The sequence below is a fragment of the Elephantulus edwardii genome, unplaced genomic scaffold, assembly GCF_000299155.1.
Source record: "Elephantulus edwardii isolate Elephantulus edwardi_28Jun2011 unplaced genomic scaffold, EleEdw1.0 scaffold00088, whole genome shotgun sequence".
NCBI classification, from domain to species: Eukaryota; Metazoa; Chordata; class Mammalia; order Macroscelidea; family Macroscelididae; genus Elephantulus; species Elephantulus edwardii.
This window is the reverse complement of record NW_006399838.1, coordinates 11,334,847-11,352,201: the sequence shown is the minus strand read 5'-3', so window position 1 is coordinate 11,352,201 and position 17,355 is coordinate 11,334,847. Positions and strand designations below refer to the sequence as shown.

The 17,355-nt window shown below is 38.2% G+C and overlaps 1 protein-coding gene across 1 annotated transcript in view; it reads right to left on the bottom strand.

The window, feature by feature from the left end:
- WDR49 (WD repeat domain 49) overlaps nt 1-17,355 on the bottom strand; it is a 199,406-nt gene that overhangs the window by 69,677 nt on the left and 112,374 nt on the right. Inside the window, exons 8-9 of the mRNA XM_006890389.1 lie at nt 15,767-15,931; nt 10,622-10,737 (exon numbers count right to left, since the gene is read on the bottom strand). Of these exons, the coding sequence (XP_006890451.1) occupies nt 10,622-10,737; nt 15,767-15,931 (281 nt within the window). The remainder of the gene's footprint in view (nt 1-10,621; nt 10,738-15,766; nt 15,932-17,355) is intronic.

Below are 17,355 nucleotides of genomic sequence, written 5' to 3'. Positions count from 1 at the left end.
AAATTACATTCTTGACAACTTCAATCTTTTCTCCATCACAATGTTGCATATTAATTAATCCAAAGGTGAGGATTATTTTTCTTTTAATTGTCTTTATTTTTAGATGCAATCTATCTGGAAGACTCTGGTCTTCTATAGGACCATATGGAAGTCTTTGATCTTCTACAGCAAGTGCTTCAAATACTCTTCACTTTCTACAAGTAATGTATCATCTGTTGTTGTTGTTGTTGTTGCATGATGTTAAATAAGAGCTGACTCATAGCTGACTCTCTGGTGGGTTTGTACAGGCCGTCAATCACACAAAAGGAGATTGTCCATGACTTAGTAGTAAGAAGCAGCTCTGCAGTCCCAAAGGCAACAGGTTTGAATCTACCAGCTTCTCCACAGGAGAAGAAGGGCCTTCTCTTCCTGTCCTGTGTATCATTTTAGTTTATTGTAAAGTGGAGGCAAGTCGAGAAGGAGAAGGGAGCCTTTGTCTCAGGATGAATGAACTATGAGATAACTTTTATCAAAACTTATCATGCAGAAACACGACTGTCATAGAAAGAAAAAAAAATGATCAATGACTTGTTCCCTCCTGGGTTAGTGTTTCATATGGTATAAGTCCAAACAATCCTTACCAATATCTATCTTTGCTTGATTCTTTGCTTTTTAGACTTAAAAGGAATATCCTAAGGTCAGAGAGTGAGTTAGATATAATCATTTATATTAATTTTACTTCCTAAAATTCATGGAGTCAAACTTTGAACAAATAAATCATCCCACAAGTTGTTCTGAGGATTATTTGTGAGTTATATAGCTATATCTCCTTGATCTCCAAAATAGTTGTTCTTGAATAAGCTATAGCTTTGCAAATTCCCATTCCAATTCTTATCCTAATAATAGATGCTAAATGAGTTATGTAAGATTAAATTCCCTTAGTAAGGCAATTATTGACAATTTAATATCTTGTAATGGATGTTACTTTCCTGAGAAAATTTCAAATCCCTAATCTCATTTCACTTAAAAAATAATTTTAAAAATAAATTACACTTTCAACAATTGAATGAATACCCTTTTTACAGAATTTGGTGAAGGACATGCTAGCAAGAATATTTTCAGAATTGTTTAAAATCTTGGGCAAGATTCTCTTTTTAATACCACAGTAATTTTTATGTGTCTTAACAGATGAGAATTCACAAAGAAAGATAATTTAAATATATTTTTTATAGAAAAGTTTAAACAGAGACTCACAGAATTTAAGGACAACATAAAATCTTGAACAAATCATTGCAATTTTATGTTTTTACCAAAATTATACATACAGTGAGTTATATGATGGTCTGGTAAAGGTAGGCAGTTTTAGTCAACCAGTTGCTTTACTAAAGAAAGATGACGCTGTCTCTTCCTGCTGAGATTTATAGTCGTGGAAGCTCCATAGAAAGTTGCCATGAATTGGACTTGATTCTATGGCAAGATTTTATATATATTTGTTGTTGTGTGTTGTGTTGGTGTTGTTGTTAAGTGCTGTCGAGTCGCAGGTGATTCATAGTGACACTATGAAGAGGAAAGTCCTCTACACTTGTGTGACTTTCATCCTCTCTCCAGGTTCATAGGGTTTCTGGAAGCAAACTGTTACATAAGTGGATGTCACTCCTGCTTCCAAGCTTGTTTTAATCAGGGAGCTCCACCAAACACTGTCCACCATGGGTAACCATTATCATATTTGACACATCAGCGTCACAGTGTTCAGCCTCACAGCAACCACAAGTTACCTCTGTATGGCAAGTGGACACACCAGGGCTACACGACCTAGAGGAATGTTTGAACAAAAACAATGAAAGACTAGAGTATCTTACCATTATCCAGCACACCCAAATGCTGGCAAACTCTGGGCCAGACACCCCCAGTTCATCTGGCAAATCCACTCTGCCAACCCCCACTTGGGGCAAAAAGAACGCCACAAGCTCCCAGATCCCTCCATATCTGCAGCTCCATGCAGCTGACACTAAGCCTCCCAAGACACTAGGCGTGGTGGTGCAACCTTTCAGTATCTTACCATTATCCAGCACGCCCAAATGCTGGCAAGCTCTGGGCCAGACTCTCTCTCTGTCTCTCTATCTACATATGGCTATATATATATATATATATATATATATATATATATATATGTGTATATATGTGTATATATGTGTATATGTGTGTATATATGTGTATATATGTATATATACATATATATATGTGTGTATATATGTATATATATATGGATAAAAATAATATACGGCAAGACGATATATATATATATATAGAGAGAGAGAGAGAGAGAGAGAGAGAGAGAGAGAGAGAGACAGAACCAAACCATGCAGTGCTCCCCTGCTCCATTCGCACAACAGTCTCTGGGATTCCCATTCTCCTCAATGTCAGCCACAACTTATCATGACTGACACAAACACATTTGCATAGTCAATAAAACACAAATAGACATTCTGCTGGTGTTCCTTCATTTCAGCCAGGATTAACCTGACATAAGCAATGATATCCCTGGTGCCATGGCCTCTTCTAAATCCCATTTGAACTTCCAGCAATTCCCTATTTATGTACTGTTCCAGCTGTCTTTGAATGATCATCAGAAATATTTTGCTTTTATGTGGTCTCAGTGATGTTGCTCAATAATTTCCACATCTGAGGATAGGAACAAATACGGACCTCTTCCATTCCGTTGGCCAGATAGCTTCCCTCCAAATTTCCTGGCATAGACTGGGGAGTGCATCCAGGGTTGCATCTGTTAATTGAAACAAGTCAATTAGTGTCCCGTCGATTCCTGGGGCCTTAGTTTTTGTCCAATGCCTTCAATGCAGCTTTTACTTCATCGTTCATTACCATTGGCTCCTGTTCATATGGTACTTCCTGAAATTTTTCAGTGTCAATCAATTCTTTCTGGTACAGTGACTCTGTGTATTCCCTCCGTCTTCTATTGATGCTTTCTGGGTCCTTGAATATATTGCCCATGGCATCTTTTAACATTACAACCCAAGGCTTAAATTTGTTTTTCAGTTCTTTCAGCTTGAGAAGTACAAATTCTTCCTTTTTTATTCTCCAATGCCAGCTCTCTGCACATTCCATTGTAATACTTTGCTTTGTCCTCCCAAGCTGCCCTTTGAAACTGTCTGTTCAGCTCTTTCACATCCTTTAGATTTAACTTCTCGACATTCCAGTGTCATATTTAGAGTCTCTTCTGACATCCATATCAGTTCTGCCCCCCCCCGCCCCATTTTTGTAATAACCTTTTGCTTTCTTCACGGGTGATAATATAATCCACAACTCATCTGGTCGTCTATCATGGGTGTTCAATGCTTCCAACCTATTCCTAAGATGATCAGGAAATTCTGATGGAATTGATTCAAGATTGTATCTTGGATCATTCGAGATCATTCCTTTGGACTTTCATTTTCTTGGGCCTTAATTTAAGTTTGCATATGAGTAATTTATGATCTGGCCTACAGTCTGCCCCTGGCCTAGTTTTCACTATTGATATGGAGCTTCTCCAGTGATTTCTTCCACAGATATAGTCAACCTGATTCCTAAGCAGCCCATTGGGTGACATCCAAGTGTAAAGTCTTTTGTGTCTTTTAGAAAAAGTATTTGCAGTAAATAAATCTCTGTAAATACAAAATTCAGGCATTCTATTTGCAGCCTGGTTTGGAATTGGGAAAGGAGTGCATCAGGGATGTATTCTATTTCCATACCTGTTCAATCTATAGGCTGAGGAAATTATCAGAGAAGCTGGACTCAATGAAGAGGAACGTGGCATCAGAATTGGAGGGAGACTCATCAAAAACCTGCATTATGCAGATGACACAACCTTACCTGCTGAAAGTGAGGAGGATTTGAAGACTTCTTGCAGAGGATGAAGGAATGCAACCTCCACTACAGACTGTGTCTCAATATCAAGAAAACAAAGATTCTTATCACTGGACCAATAGGCAGTGTCATGATGGATGGAGAGGAGATTGAAACTGTCAACAGCTCCATCTTGCTTGGATCCATAATTAACACTCAGGAGATGCATTGCAATGAGGCAATCAGCAATTAGGGACCTTTCCAAATTATTGAGGAGTAGTGATGTCAATTTGAGGACTAAGGTGCGTCTGATTTGGACAGACATATTGCTAGGAAGTGCTATTCCATGGAGAGGGACATGATGCTGGAAAGGGTGCAGAGTCAGCAAAGGAGAGGAAGACCCTCCACCAGGTGCATTGACAAGGTGACTGCTGCGGTGGGCTCTGTGTGTCAGGAAGTGTGAGGATGGGGCAGGACAGGACTAGGTTCAGGTCTTTTTTTCATAGGGTTGCAATGAGTCATATTTGACTTAATGACACCTAACAACAATAACAACATATATGTAACTATGCAACACAGCCCCCACCCCATTTAGGTTTTACTTTTTCACAGCAGTTACTATATTCTGGATTTCATATGTCGACCTCTCCAATTAGAATGTCATGTCCTTAAGCAAAAATCACTATTCACATTCAATCTACCACAATTCTCCACTCAGAGTTTCCATCTTAGCTAAAGTTTGGAGATGTCTGTGAGAAGGAAATGGATAAAATAATGGAAAACAAACACTTTGTTGCTCATGTTGTTACGAGTAACACTCTAAGGCTTTGATAATATACTACTATTGTGTGTTTCTTCAAATGCACTCACCTGATGCATCCCATTTTGCTGGAAATAAACAATGTATTCCATCAAATTGCTTGTTTGAAAGATTATTGCCCTTCCATGATTTAATAACTTTATTTGTAACCTTAGTATGTTTAGAAGATATATGAATTTAGGCTCGGGATTCTAACTCAGTTGCCAATCAGCTTTGAAACTTTGATCAAGCTACTCAAGCTTTTGAGGTCTCAGTTTACTACTTTGTGAAATAAGTTGAGAAATAAGCATTCCAGTTTGTTGTGAAGAGAGAATAAATTTGAATATCTGCTTTGCTGGTCTCTTGCTACAAATGTGACCATGGATAACTAACACTTATAATCCTTCTTTCTCTGTCTATTCAACATATACTCATTAAGCCATTCAACAAATACCATTGAGCATCTGTTAATGCCAGATGTGCATGCGTGCATACACACATGCAAATGTATTGCTAAAGTAAAAAGAATCATAGAAAGTTTAAAGACCAAAGGTGGTGTGAGGAGGGAAAATTTCCGTCATAAGAATTAACGTGGAAGACATACCTGATTGAGTTTTAAAATAATGTCATAGTAAGAATGGATGTAAAAAAAATATTTTAAAAAACCACAACTACAATCACATTTAGAAAGGATTTCTAAGGAGGTGGGAATAAGCAAAGTAAGCTTGGTCCATGTGCTACATTTGGAATATCCTCTGATGAGGCGAACGTTGACAGAGTTTAGAACTCTACACAAGAAGAGGTAATCCAGAATGGATCTAGCCCAGGATGAGGGGATAAATTTTCAAGACACTCAAGAAAGGTTTTAAGCAATGAAGCAAAATTGAAAATTATGTACTGAAGCATGCAACAACTATGCAAGGAACAAGAATGGAGCACTACCCAGGAAAGGACAAATTTTGAGAGTGTGGTATATTCATATAGATAGAACTGAGGCTCTGACTAACACAGACGCAGCTACAGTAAGACGAAGAAAAAGACCTAAATATCAAATGTACTGTCAGAAGAAGAAATAAATCTGTCTTGGAGGAAGTACAACTCTTTGGAAGGAAGGATGGTCAAACTCCATCTCATATGCTTTGGAAGTGTTGGCAGGCGGGGACAGTCTCAGCAAAAAGACAACATGTTAAGAAAAGAACACTCTCAAGGAGGTGGGATGACACAGTGACTCGAGGGTCCAGAGTATACAGTAGATCATGAGGATGGCAGGACAGGGTAAGGTCCAGATCAGTTGTCATAACATCTGTATGAATCTTGGTCAACTTAATGGTACCTAACAACAATAACAACAGCTCTAGTGGAAACATGTTTAAAAAGATTTAGGAAATAAACTAGATTAAGACTTAATCAGTAATTTATTCTGATCATGATTGAGAATGGAGAATCAGGGTTCTTATCAGCTAACTCTGTCTTTGTGATGATGTTTTTCTCTCTTCGTGGGTGATATCCTTGAAGTCATCCCATAAATCATCCGGTCTTCCATCATTAGCATTCAATGCTCAAGGGTGGGGCGAAGTAATTACAAAGACAGAAGAGAAAGAAAAAACCAAAACTGATGTCAGAAGAGACCCTGAAAATTACACTAAAACAATGAGAATCCAAAATAAAGAGAGGTTGAAGTAAAAGGGCTTAACAGAAGATTTCAAAAGACAGATCAAGAAGATATGGCCTACTGGCAAGAAGCTGCACTGCAATCCCAGAGGCACACGGTTCAAATCCACCAGATGCTCTGCCGGGAAAAGGAGGGACAATCTCCTCCTGTACTAGTCAGATCTGATTTGACAGTACACGCACATACACACACAAAATAATAAAATAATAATTAAAAAAAAGAAGATAAAGAAAGGTATTATATATAATGGAATATGCAGAAAGCTGCACTTGGAGAACGAAAAGGGAAGGACTTGCTTGGTATTTCTCAAGCTGAAAGAATTGAAAAACAAATGGCAAACCTCGAGTTACAATACTTAAGAGACAATGGACAAAATCTTGAATGACCTAAGAAGACTCAAAAGAATAATTATGGAATACACAGAATCACTATATCGAAAAGAATTGTCCAGCACTGAAATATTTCAGGAAGTGTCTCTCGTGGCCTGGTGGCAAGAAGCTGAGCTGCAATCCTGAAGGCATGCAGTTTGAGGCCATGAGCCATGGGAGAAGGGTGAATTATCTCCTCTCATGCAATTAACTGCCTCTGAAAACCTGCTGGAGGGTCAGTGGTGATAAAGAAAGAAGATCAAGGTACACTGGAGGCAAAAGATAAGACATCAGGAATCTCTGGGATAGATACCAATTGACATGTCTCAACTAACACATGTAGCCCAGAATGTTCTTACCAGGCTATTTCAGGAAATTTGGAGGGCAGCTCCCTGACCAACTGTCCAGAAGTGATCAATTTTTGTTTCCATTCCCATGAAAAGTTATTCAACATAATGTGGAAATTATTAAAAATATCACTAATGTCACATGCAAGCAAAATCCTATGGAGATCATTTAAAAAGGGCTATACCAGTACAAAGAATTGCCAGAATTTGGAAGAGGCTGTGGTACCTAACATATCATTGTTGATGTCAGATGGATCCTGGTTGAAAGTAAAGAATGATAGAAGAATGTCTATTTGTGCTTTATCGATTATGCAAAGACATTTGACTGTGTGGGTCGTACCAAATTATGGCTAACATTGAGAAGAATGAGAATCAAAGAGCACTTAATTCCTCTTGTGCAAAACTTATATCTAGAAGTTGTATAAACAGAGCAAAGAAACAGACATGATTTAAAATTAACAAAGGTATAAGTCAGGATTATCTTGTTTCTCCATACCCTTTCAATCTGTAGGCTGAGAAAATTATGTGAGAAGCTGGATTCTATAAAAAAGAATGTGACATCATGATTGGAGGAAGACTCATCAATAACCTTTGTTAGGCCTTGCTTGCTTAAAGTGAGGAGGACTTGAAGTACTTGCTGCAGAAGATTAACCACCACAGCCTTTAATATGAATTGTATCTCAATGTTAAGAAAACAGAAATTCTTATTGCTGGACTAATGGGCAACATCATGATATAAATAGACAAGATGAAAACTATCAATGGCTTCCTTTTGTTTGAATCCACAATCAAGATATCAACAGTGAGGATATCCAGAAACATATTGCACAGGGAAAATCTGCAGTCAGTGACCTCTCCAAATTACAGAGGAGCAGTGTTGGCACTCTGATTGAGGCCAGAATCTTTCTGGTCACTTGCTGTGCATATGAGAGCTGGACAATGGCTAAGGAAGACAGAAGAAAAATGTATGTGTTTGACAAGAGTACTGAATATCCCATGGGCTGCCAACAGGACAAACAGATGTGTCTTGTAGAAGGTGAAGACAGAGTGCTCTTTGGAGGCAGAGATGATAAAACTTGGCCTCACATACCTTGAGAATATTGCTACCAGAGGCTCTATTCCATGGAGAGGGACACCATGCTTGGAAAGGTGCAGGGACAGGGAAAGAGAGGAAGATGTTCTACCAGATGGATTGACACAATGGCTGCCGCAATGGGCTCAAGTATGTCAGAAATTCTGAAGAGCGCACAGGCTAGGACAGGGTTTGGATGTGGTGTTCATAGGTCAACGTGAGTCTTACTCTATGACACTTAACAACAACATTTGCCAACTCATGCTCAGAACCTAAAAGAAGAAGCAGGTTTGGAATCTCAGTATAGATAATGAATTCCATTTAGACCACTCTAAATCTGAATTATAGTCATAGTCATAGAAGTCTTGCAAGCAAATGCATAATTATGCTTTACAAAGACATGCAAACTGAAGATAAAGTATTAACTACCTTCCAAGATGAAGGTAAATATTAAATTAGTAAATGTATGTAAAGTGCATAGTTTTATACAATGCACCAAACAGCAGCTCTTTAAAATGGATAAAGAAATAAATCAGATAGTTAGCTTTATTCAATATATGGAATTACTATTTCATCCTGGGCAAAATTATCAAAACACTCTTTTCATGAAGATAGATCCTGAAGTTAAAGCTTCACTTTAACAAATCTCCCTCTGGATATTGAAGAAAACTTAATAAACTAACTGTCAATCTTCCAGTGGTTTCTTCTCTAATCACTAAGCTATTTATGGAGTTGGCTAAATGGTCGTTCTTTTTCTCCAACTATTACCTAATACCAACTTGTTAAATGGCTATTAGTAAAAAGAACCCTCTTAGATCCTGTAAAATGTGTCCTAGCATAAAGTCTCTGACTTAGAAAAATGTGTTTTTTAATCCACAAATGCAAAAGTAAAACAATATAACTGAAATACACTAACTTAACTTTCATATTCAACTAAGCAATGCAAGTTTTGACAAAATGGACAAGTTGGAGGAGGACAGAAGATGTGCGAGCTTGTCCTACTCTCATTCCAGGCTTTCCAAAACTCCCTCCTCAATTTTATAGAAAGTAACCACCTACCAACAGAGAAAATCAGATGTTCCCTTAAAACATTTTCATATGACTTTATCTAATCTTTTACGAAGTTCCCCCTTTAGAACAATAAAAAAGAACATCTCCTATGCTAATTGCTAAATTCTATCTGGAAATAGAATTTGGAAAATGGTATCACCAACTTTTAAGTCACAATGAGTAAGTTTTAAAATTCTTCTCTCTTGTACTCAAAATTTAAATTGAATCAGCTGGATATTATGATTCTGTCCTACTATGATATTAGAGAATTAAACTTATTAGTTGGCGTGGCTTAATTATAGAGATCATTAGGCCACAGACTGTTGGAGCAGTTATGAGTCGCTAATGGATCATGATTGCTTCCAGGGACATGAAGCAATCTTGTCTTTAAAGGTGAGAATGATAGAATTAGACCTTATCATCAAGCAGAACGATTTGAATGGTACTTTCTTTCCTTTTAATCAAACTTCCCTTGAAATTAAGCTGCGTGTGGCACTATGTTTGCTAGTTTGTGTAGACCCATTTGCATTAGAAGAAAATTCTCTTCTATGATTGATGATAACTCGCACGTGAACGGCAAGCTTTCTAAATATAAGATCTGATTTAATCCTAGCTGTGAACCAGTAGATAATAATTTTGTTGTGAATAATGTCAGGCAAATTGCCTATTAGAGAAATATTTTGGGAACTGTTGAATTTATAGACAATATATTTTGAAAACACATCACACTTTAATTTTTCTAGTGCTTCTGCAGTGCCTTTGGAAAGGCTCTGTTTAATCCCTGTTTGTTATGATCCCTGGGTTCTTTCAGGTAAAGGGAAGGCAAAGTAATTTTTCTTATAATAAAATGGAAGACGGACTCTGTGCCTCTGTACTGATGAGAGGGAGATGCGAACGCCAAAGTCAGTGGGTTATTTCTTTCTTGTGCTGCAACTTAAAATAAGTAACAAAAAAGGAGTGTGTTTCCTTTACAGTTAGACGTATGCCATAGACACATTAAGAGTTTATTGACTATAAAAGTTGGGAGATTTTACAGGTAATAGGCCAGAAGTGGCGTCCCATCTCTCCCAAGAGTGGCTAAAGAAAATTAAGTAAAATTCTCAAATTCAGGAGAAAGCCCTGTGATATTTCTCAACACCATTCAAAGTATGTGATCTTATAATATTTCTATCACTGACTATGAGGTTAATGATAACACAAATTTTATTCACCTACATCGTGAGGACTCAGTGAGATAAACTGGCATGTGATTTTGACAAAGGGCTCAAACACAGCAAGTCTTGTGGCAACGGTGCAAAAACCACGCAGTGTTTTTTATATACTCTATCTAGAGTCATTTGACGTCAGAACTGACTCAACACCACCTAACATCATTAACAAACTAATAACTCAGGATCATTCCAGATTCATTTCTATGTACTTTTGGCTTTAGTTTTTGACTGATTTCGTCTTACTCTTCAAATTCCTGCAGGTTTGTGTGAAATATAACATTACCTTTGCCAGCCTGTAACCAGTACGGTCTTCTTAAGAACCAAGATCTGTGAAATGTCCACAGCTCCATCTTGTCCAATGTTTAATGTGTGGTGACAATATCCATTGAAGTCCCATATCTTTAAAGGAAATAAAAAAAAAAAACCACATAAAATTGTCATTGGCACATAATTTTTCATGACTAATACAACACTATGCAATAGGATTACTTAAAACTTTTCTGTTTATATTTTGGATTAAGAGGGGGCTCTTGTGGTCTAGTGATAAGGTGTTGCACTAGCACCCCAAAGATATGCGGTTCAAATCTGCCAGAAGCTCTGTGAAAAAGATTGGCAGTTTATTCCTGTGCAGTTAACTGCCTCTGAAAACCTGTTAGAGGGTAATCTATGGGTCGGTTCTGACTGATGGCACACACAACAAGAGTGATTCCGGTTAAGTTATGCAATGATTAAACGAATCCTCTTACCATTTAAATTTAACCCTTATACTTACTGCTCTGCTTGTAAGTCTGTCCGTCTGTTAAGTAAATCGTCGAGTCAAACATTATAAATGAATATTTTTTTGGTGAAAGGTGAAGTAGTATAAAATTATAAAAAAGAGCAACATTTCAGAGTCTGTTGACATTCTAGTTGGGTTTTCCTTGTTTTTTTTTTTTCCTCTTGTGTGGTACTATTTACTAAGCTTTTCTGAGTGTTCGTTTGTAACATTATTACAGAGGAATTAATTAACCTCTGGAGAAGGCTGTTATGCATGTAGAGGGTCAGGGAAAGATAGGAAGACCCCGGCCAAGATGGACTGACTTGGTGATTCCCACAATGGAGCTGCTGTGTCATGGTGGAGATTACGAACCTGGTGCAGGATTGGGCAATGGTATCTTATACGTAGGATTATCATGAGTTATATCTGGCATGATGACAAGAACTACAAGAAGAGCAAATTCATAGAACCTTTTATTCCAAAATTTAACTTCTAGATAATCATCTCATAGACAAACTCACATGTTATTTTGTATTTTATATGACAACTAAGATGTGTAAGAATATGTCTTCTATGTTACCATGTTGTTGTTGTTGGTAAGTGCCGTCGAGTAGCAGGCGACTCATAGCCACCCTATGAAGGAGAGTCCTTGACGCTTGGGTGCCTCTCATCCTCTCTCCAGGTTCATAGGGTTTCCGGAGGCAAGCTACTATGGAAGTGGATGCCACTCCTCTTTCCACGCTTGTTTAATGTTACCATGTAAGAATATGATATATCTTCATGTGACATTTAAGATGTATGACGTATAAAAACATTCAAGGTAATTCTTGAAGCAATACTTTCATCAAGTTAAGTGGGCAGTAAGAAGAGAGAGAGAGGGCAAGAAGATTATGGAGTATCTATAGAGAAGAATACAATGCAGACTTTCAGAAGAATAACTCACTTCTATGTTTTTTAGTATCTGTCAAAAGTCAAGAAGTTATGGAAACTTGAGGAAATTGCTTGACTTCTCTGGGATAATAATGCCGTTCACGTGTGTGTTCACGTGTAAAGTCTTTAATCACAGTAAGAATGTTCTTGGAGTGAACCAGCAACATTACAATCGTTCTTGTTACCGGTAGGATTTAAATCCGAAGATTAAAAAAATGCAAAACAAAACAAAATGCCTTTGGAGAAATAAGTGCTTTCAAGATGATGTACAGGAAATCAGTGACAAAGAGAGGGGGAGTAAGGAAATATGTGCAAGATTGAATGAATTAAAAAAAAAATCATAGAAGAAAAACACAGTGAGAGTTGTATCTCTAGAAAAAGCCAAGCAAAAGGGGAGAGGAACTTTTTTTAACCGTTACTACTTTCTTCCAAAATTTGCATCGTATGCATGTATTAATTATTTACAGCTGTTCCTTGAAAAGTAGAGCTTTCAAGACTGTGATAAATAAGGCAATGATTTTAAATCTTTGATTACATAGATACTGGTTTGGGATTTTAAATTCTACATCAGACTGGAGAATGGCACTCATTCTTGTTCCTTCATAGAATATGGCCTGAGCATCTCAACTGTAATTTACGTTTCCTGAGAAGAGGGTGCCGGAATTCAGAATTGCATGCTCTTCTGATAAAGACAAAAGTACTTCCAAAAGCAGGGAATATGCTGCTAAGTTCACATTGACCTTTTAGAGGCCAGGTTACATAGACATTGAGGGACACATATGCTCTTTATCTGTGCCACTTCGCTATGTTTTATTCTTGGCTTTATGAAATTCATTTTAAATAATGCTCCCAAATGGGTAAATGGGTCTTGTAAAGATCTGGCTTTCTGCAGAATCTCATTATTCCATTAGCCAGGAGCATCTCAGTAACCACCTACAGATTCTGCCCTATTTTGGACTCTGTAATAACTTATTTTCAGAGATAATGGTAAGAAAAACATACTAATCCACTCCATTATTGTTCAGTCCAGTCTCATACCCTAGACCTGGTAAATGGAATATAGGCTGTACCTTAAACTAAAAAAAAAAAAAAAAAGCTTACGTGTAACAATGCTTTATTCTACCTTGGCTTTTAGGATTGTGATTTTTCCAGAACCTTTTCTTTTTTTGTATTTCCAGTTTCTTATGAAGTAAACTAGTTAACTTAAACTGAAGATCCAAGCCTATACTTGATGCCATTTAGGTTTTCGTAAGTGAAGCTCCGCTGATTTCTAATCAGGGATCCTCACTTTAATAGACCGTAGCAACTCTCTCACATTGACAGCTGTCAGCCTGAAACCTCTAGCCCTGATCATCTACCCTCAGTTTCAAAGATGTTTTATCCACCTATTCAGACAGCTTTCCACTACATGTCTACCACCTGTAATCTACCTGATTGTGTGACTCCTTACCATGGAAGGTATATCTGGCCCATTTACGACAGAGGTTAGAGAATTACTCTTGTTTATCTGGAAATGTCCTTATTTTTCCTCAATGTGGCAGGTCATCTCTCATCAAAGACTGTCATTACTCTCAAATCCCAGTGTAGCAGAGGTGGGCTTCACATTCAGTATCAGTTTTCTAGCTTTGCATGTAAATTGTATCCCTTTTAGGAACTAAGAACCTTTCTTTGAGAATTAGTTAGGAGTAATTATAAAATAACAAAACTGGAAATATACATAAAACAATTTTAAGTTGTTCTGATTAGCTCCCAACTCATGGCAACACCATGTGTTTGAATAATTGTTGTTGTTATGTGCCATAGAGTCATTTGCGACTCATAGCGACCCTATGTACAAGAGCCCTAAAAGCCGTTCTATCCTGTGCCAACCTTGCTGTCTCAAAGACATTCATTCCCACCACTCCACTCACAGAATTGATCCATCTCATTGAGAGTCTTCCTCTCCTGCACCATCCCTCCACTCTCCCAGATAATAAATAAAATTATGATTGCATTTCCTGTTGTTTTTAATTTGTTTGTGATACACTCTCACCTTCACGTACGTGAAACTGATTACAAAATACTCATTTTCTTAATTATTGATTTCTCTGTACCAGCAGCAAGGAAGAATGAAGAAAAATCAAAGACTCAGTGAAACAATTAGTTCAATGAACTAATGAACTATGAGACCTTCAACCTCAACTACTTTTAAGAGATAATTGGTGCCCGGTTAGTACTGCCTATTTCTCTAATTAGAATCACACTTGAAGGTCCTGAACTGAGTGGGAGAAAAATGTAAAATTAAGTTAAAAATAATGGAAAAGACCAGATTACTGGTCTAAAAGAGACTGCAAGAACCCTGGAAACTATGATCCTTGTTGTTGTTGTTGTTATGTCCCGTCAAGTCGTTTGCGACTCATAGTGACCCTATGTACAACAGCCCTAAACCGTGCTCTATCCTGTGTCAGTCTCATTGCCTCTGACACAACCATCCTGGTTACCCCAGTCACTGAATCAATCCTCCTCATAGAGGGCCTTCCCCTCCTCTCTAAAGACCTGTCTCTCCTTATAACATGTCCAAAGTATGTCAGACGAAGCCCCAGAATCCTTGCCTCCAAGGAGCAGCCTGGTTTAATCCTCTCTACAATCAATCTGTTTGTTTTCTTGGCAGTCCATGGTACATTCAATACTCTTCTCCAGCACCACAGCTCAAAGGCGTCAATTCTCCTTCTATCCTCCCTAGTCATTGTCCAACTCTCTGATGCATAAAAAGTGATTGCAAAAACCATGGCCTGTATCAGGGGCACCTTAGTCTCCAGAGAGACACCGTTGCTCTTGAGTACTTTAGAGAGGTCCCTAACAGCAGACTTTCCCATCGCAATACGTTTTTTGATTTCCTGGCTCCTGGTGCCAAGAGTGTTGACCGTGGAGCCGAGCAAACTAAAGCTGTGAACAATCTCAATCTCTTCGCCATCCATCCTGATGCTACCGATTGATTGGTCCAGTGGTGAGAATTTTGTCTTCTTGACATTGAGCCTATGATCCTTAGACATCCTTAAAACCTCCAACTGGCCCACCGTAGAGATTGGCTCACAGTCAATATATATGTCTGTAAAGTGGATAGTAACAGCTGTGAGGAACATTCTCCTCAGTATAATCAACTATACTTCACCAAAACGGCACCATTTGCCCCCAAACAAAACCTAGAAGTCAAGAAGGAGCAGAAAAGAAGTATAAATGGTAACAGAAAGCTAGAAAAGGAGTGGAAAAATGTTACACCGAGGAGATTGTAACCAATGTCACAAACCAAAATGTGCATAAACATTTTCCAAAAATCTCGAATTTCTACCTTCTTTAAAAGTTTACTTAGTGACCCTGGCTTCTCATTTTATGACATGAGAAAAGAAAACTTTGAAACATCAGCTGAAGCATTTGAAAAATATTCAGGCCTCTTATTCCCCAAAGTAGTCTTTTTATCCAGCACTCAGGAAAAATGCTTTTTGAAAGAAGTAAGCCAAGTTATGTTTTTTATCCTAAATAATTTATTCCAAAAAATCATTTATTCATTCTTCCACAGAGGTTTATTTTCCTAACAGCTTTGTTTTCAAGTTGGGTTGAGTTATTTAGCTCTTTTCTCTGGGCCCATCTCTCTTCTTAGGAGGCCAAGAAGGCAAAAAACAAGCACAGCTCGAGCTGTGTGCCTCCTTCCCCACTCTCATAGCCCCCTCGTATCTGTGTGGAAAATCACCACAGTGTTCACACCTTTACTGTCCCATCTGTGCTGCCAGTCAAAAGCCGTGTCTCATTTGCATCTAGGGCCATGGTGCTGATTTCTGCGTTTCCATGACAACCAGTAAACTGTTTGATTTTCTGCCCGGTGTCTATCATCCAGAAGGAAACAGTAGAGCCGATATCTGAGCTGATTACCTAAAAGGAAATAATATTGTACAGAAATTAAATGGGGTCCCAGAAGCCATCACGCTTATTACAGTAAAAATATAAAGCTTGTTTGTTTCCATGGCTGGGATCCCTCAACAGAGACATTTTAGCAATGCACTCTGTCCCTTTTTGTTAAGCTGATAGCATTTCAATTTCTAGGCCAGAGCTGAGGTAATGAAGTCGTGATACTCTATCAGAGAAGATAGAAATCGGCTTCCCTTACCCACCCGACTGCTAAAGGGAATCCTAAAATTGATCCTACTGAAAATAAACTGATAACTCTTTCTCATTTAGATAAGACAGTGCATTTTAGTAGGCATGGTGTTCTGCCAGTATTTGTTAAATGAAAAGAAACATTTTACGTATCCACAAGCTTCCTTGGAGCTCTCAGAAAGAAGCAGTACGAGCCATGAGGGGAAAAGTTCATTTCAACGCATTGTTTGTGCTGTTGCTTTTAATGTCATTAGTCTCTCGCTTTCTCTTCTTTCAAGGTACTGTGCATGCTTTTGCAGCTAAGTGCAGCCATTGACAAGTCACCAAAAAACAAAAGACACACGAAGGTTAAATATCAGTATGCACAGGTATTTCAAAAGGAAACAAAACAATTGCCAGAAGGGACAGGATTATATATAGCAGTCTGACAAGGAAAACTTCTACACTAGCAAGGAGACCGCTAATTTCTACTTTCGTTTTTTTGTGCACTCTGAGAGATTCCTAGGGACCACAGTGGCTTCTTGTCGTTAGAGGCTGTCAGACTAGCACGGCTCATAGCAACCCTACAAACAACAGACCTAAATCCAGTCTTATCCTGTACCATCCTCATCTCTGACACACTTGAGCCCACAGCTGCCGTCACTGTGTCAATCTATCTCTCCTCTGGGGATCTTCCTCTCTTCCAATAACTTTCCACTTTCCGAATATGATATCCCTTTCCAAAGAATAGCCTTTTCTAGCAACATGCCCAGTGTGTGAGAGACCAAGCTTCTCCATCTCTGCATCTAAGATGCACTCTGGTTACATACACTCTTTCTAAGATGTGTCTGTTCTTTTGGCAATCAATGGGATAGGTTGCTATTCAACACGACAACTTAAAGACATCAATAATTCTTCTGCAACCTTATTCATTGCCCAACTTTCAGTGGTAAGGAATATTGTCATACGTGTTTGTATCTTAATAGACTATTACTATAACCTCCAACTGATCTTCCCACCATCCCCACAGCTCAAAGGCGTCAATTCTCCTTCTATCCTCCCTAGTCATTGTCCAACTCTCTGATGCATAAAAAGTGATTGCAAAAACCATGGCCTGTATCAGGGGCACCTTAGTCTCCAGAGAGACACCGTTGCTCTTGAGTACTTTAGAGAGGTCCCTAACAGCAGACTTTCCCATCGCAATACGTTTTTTGATTTCC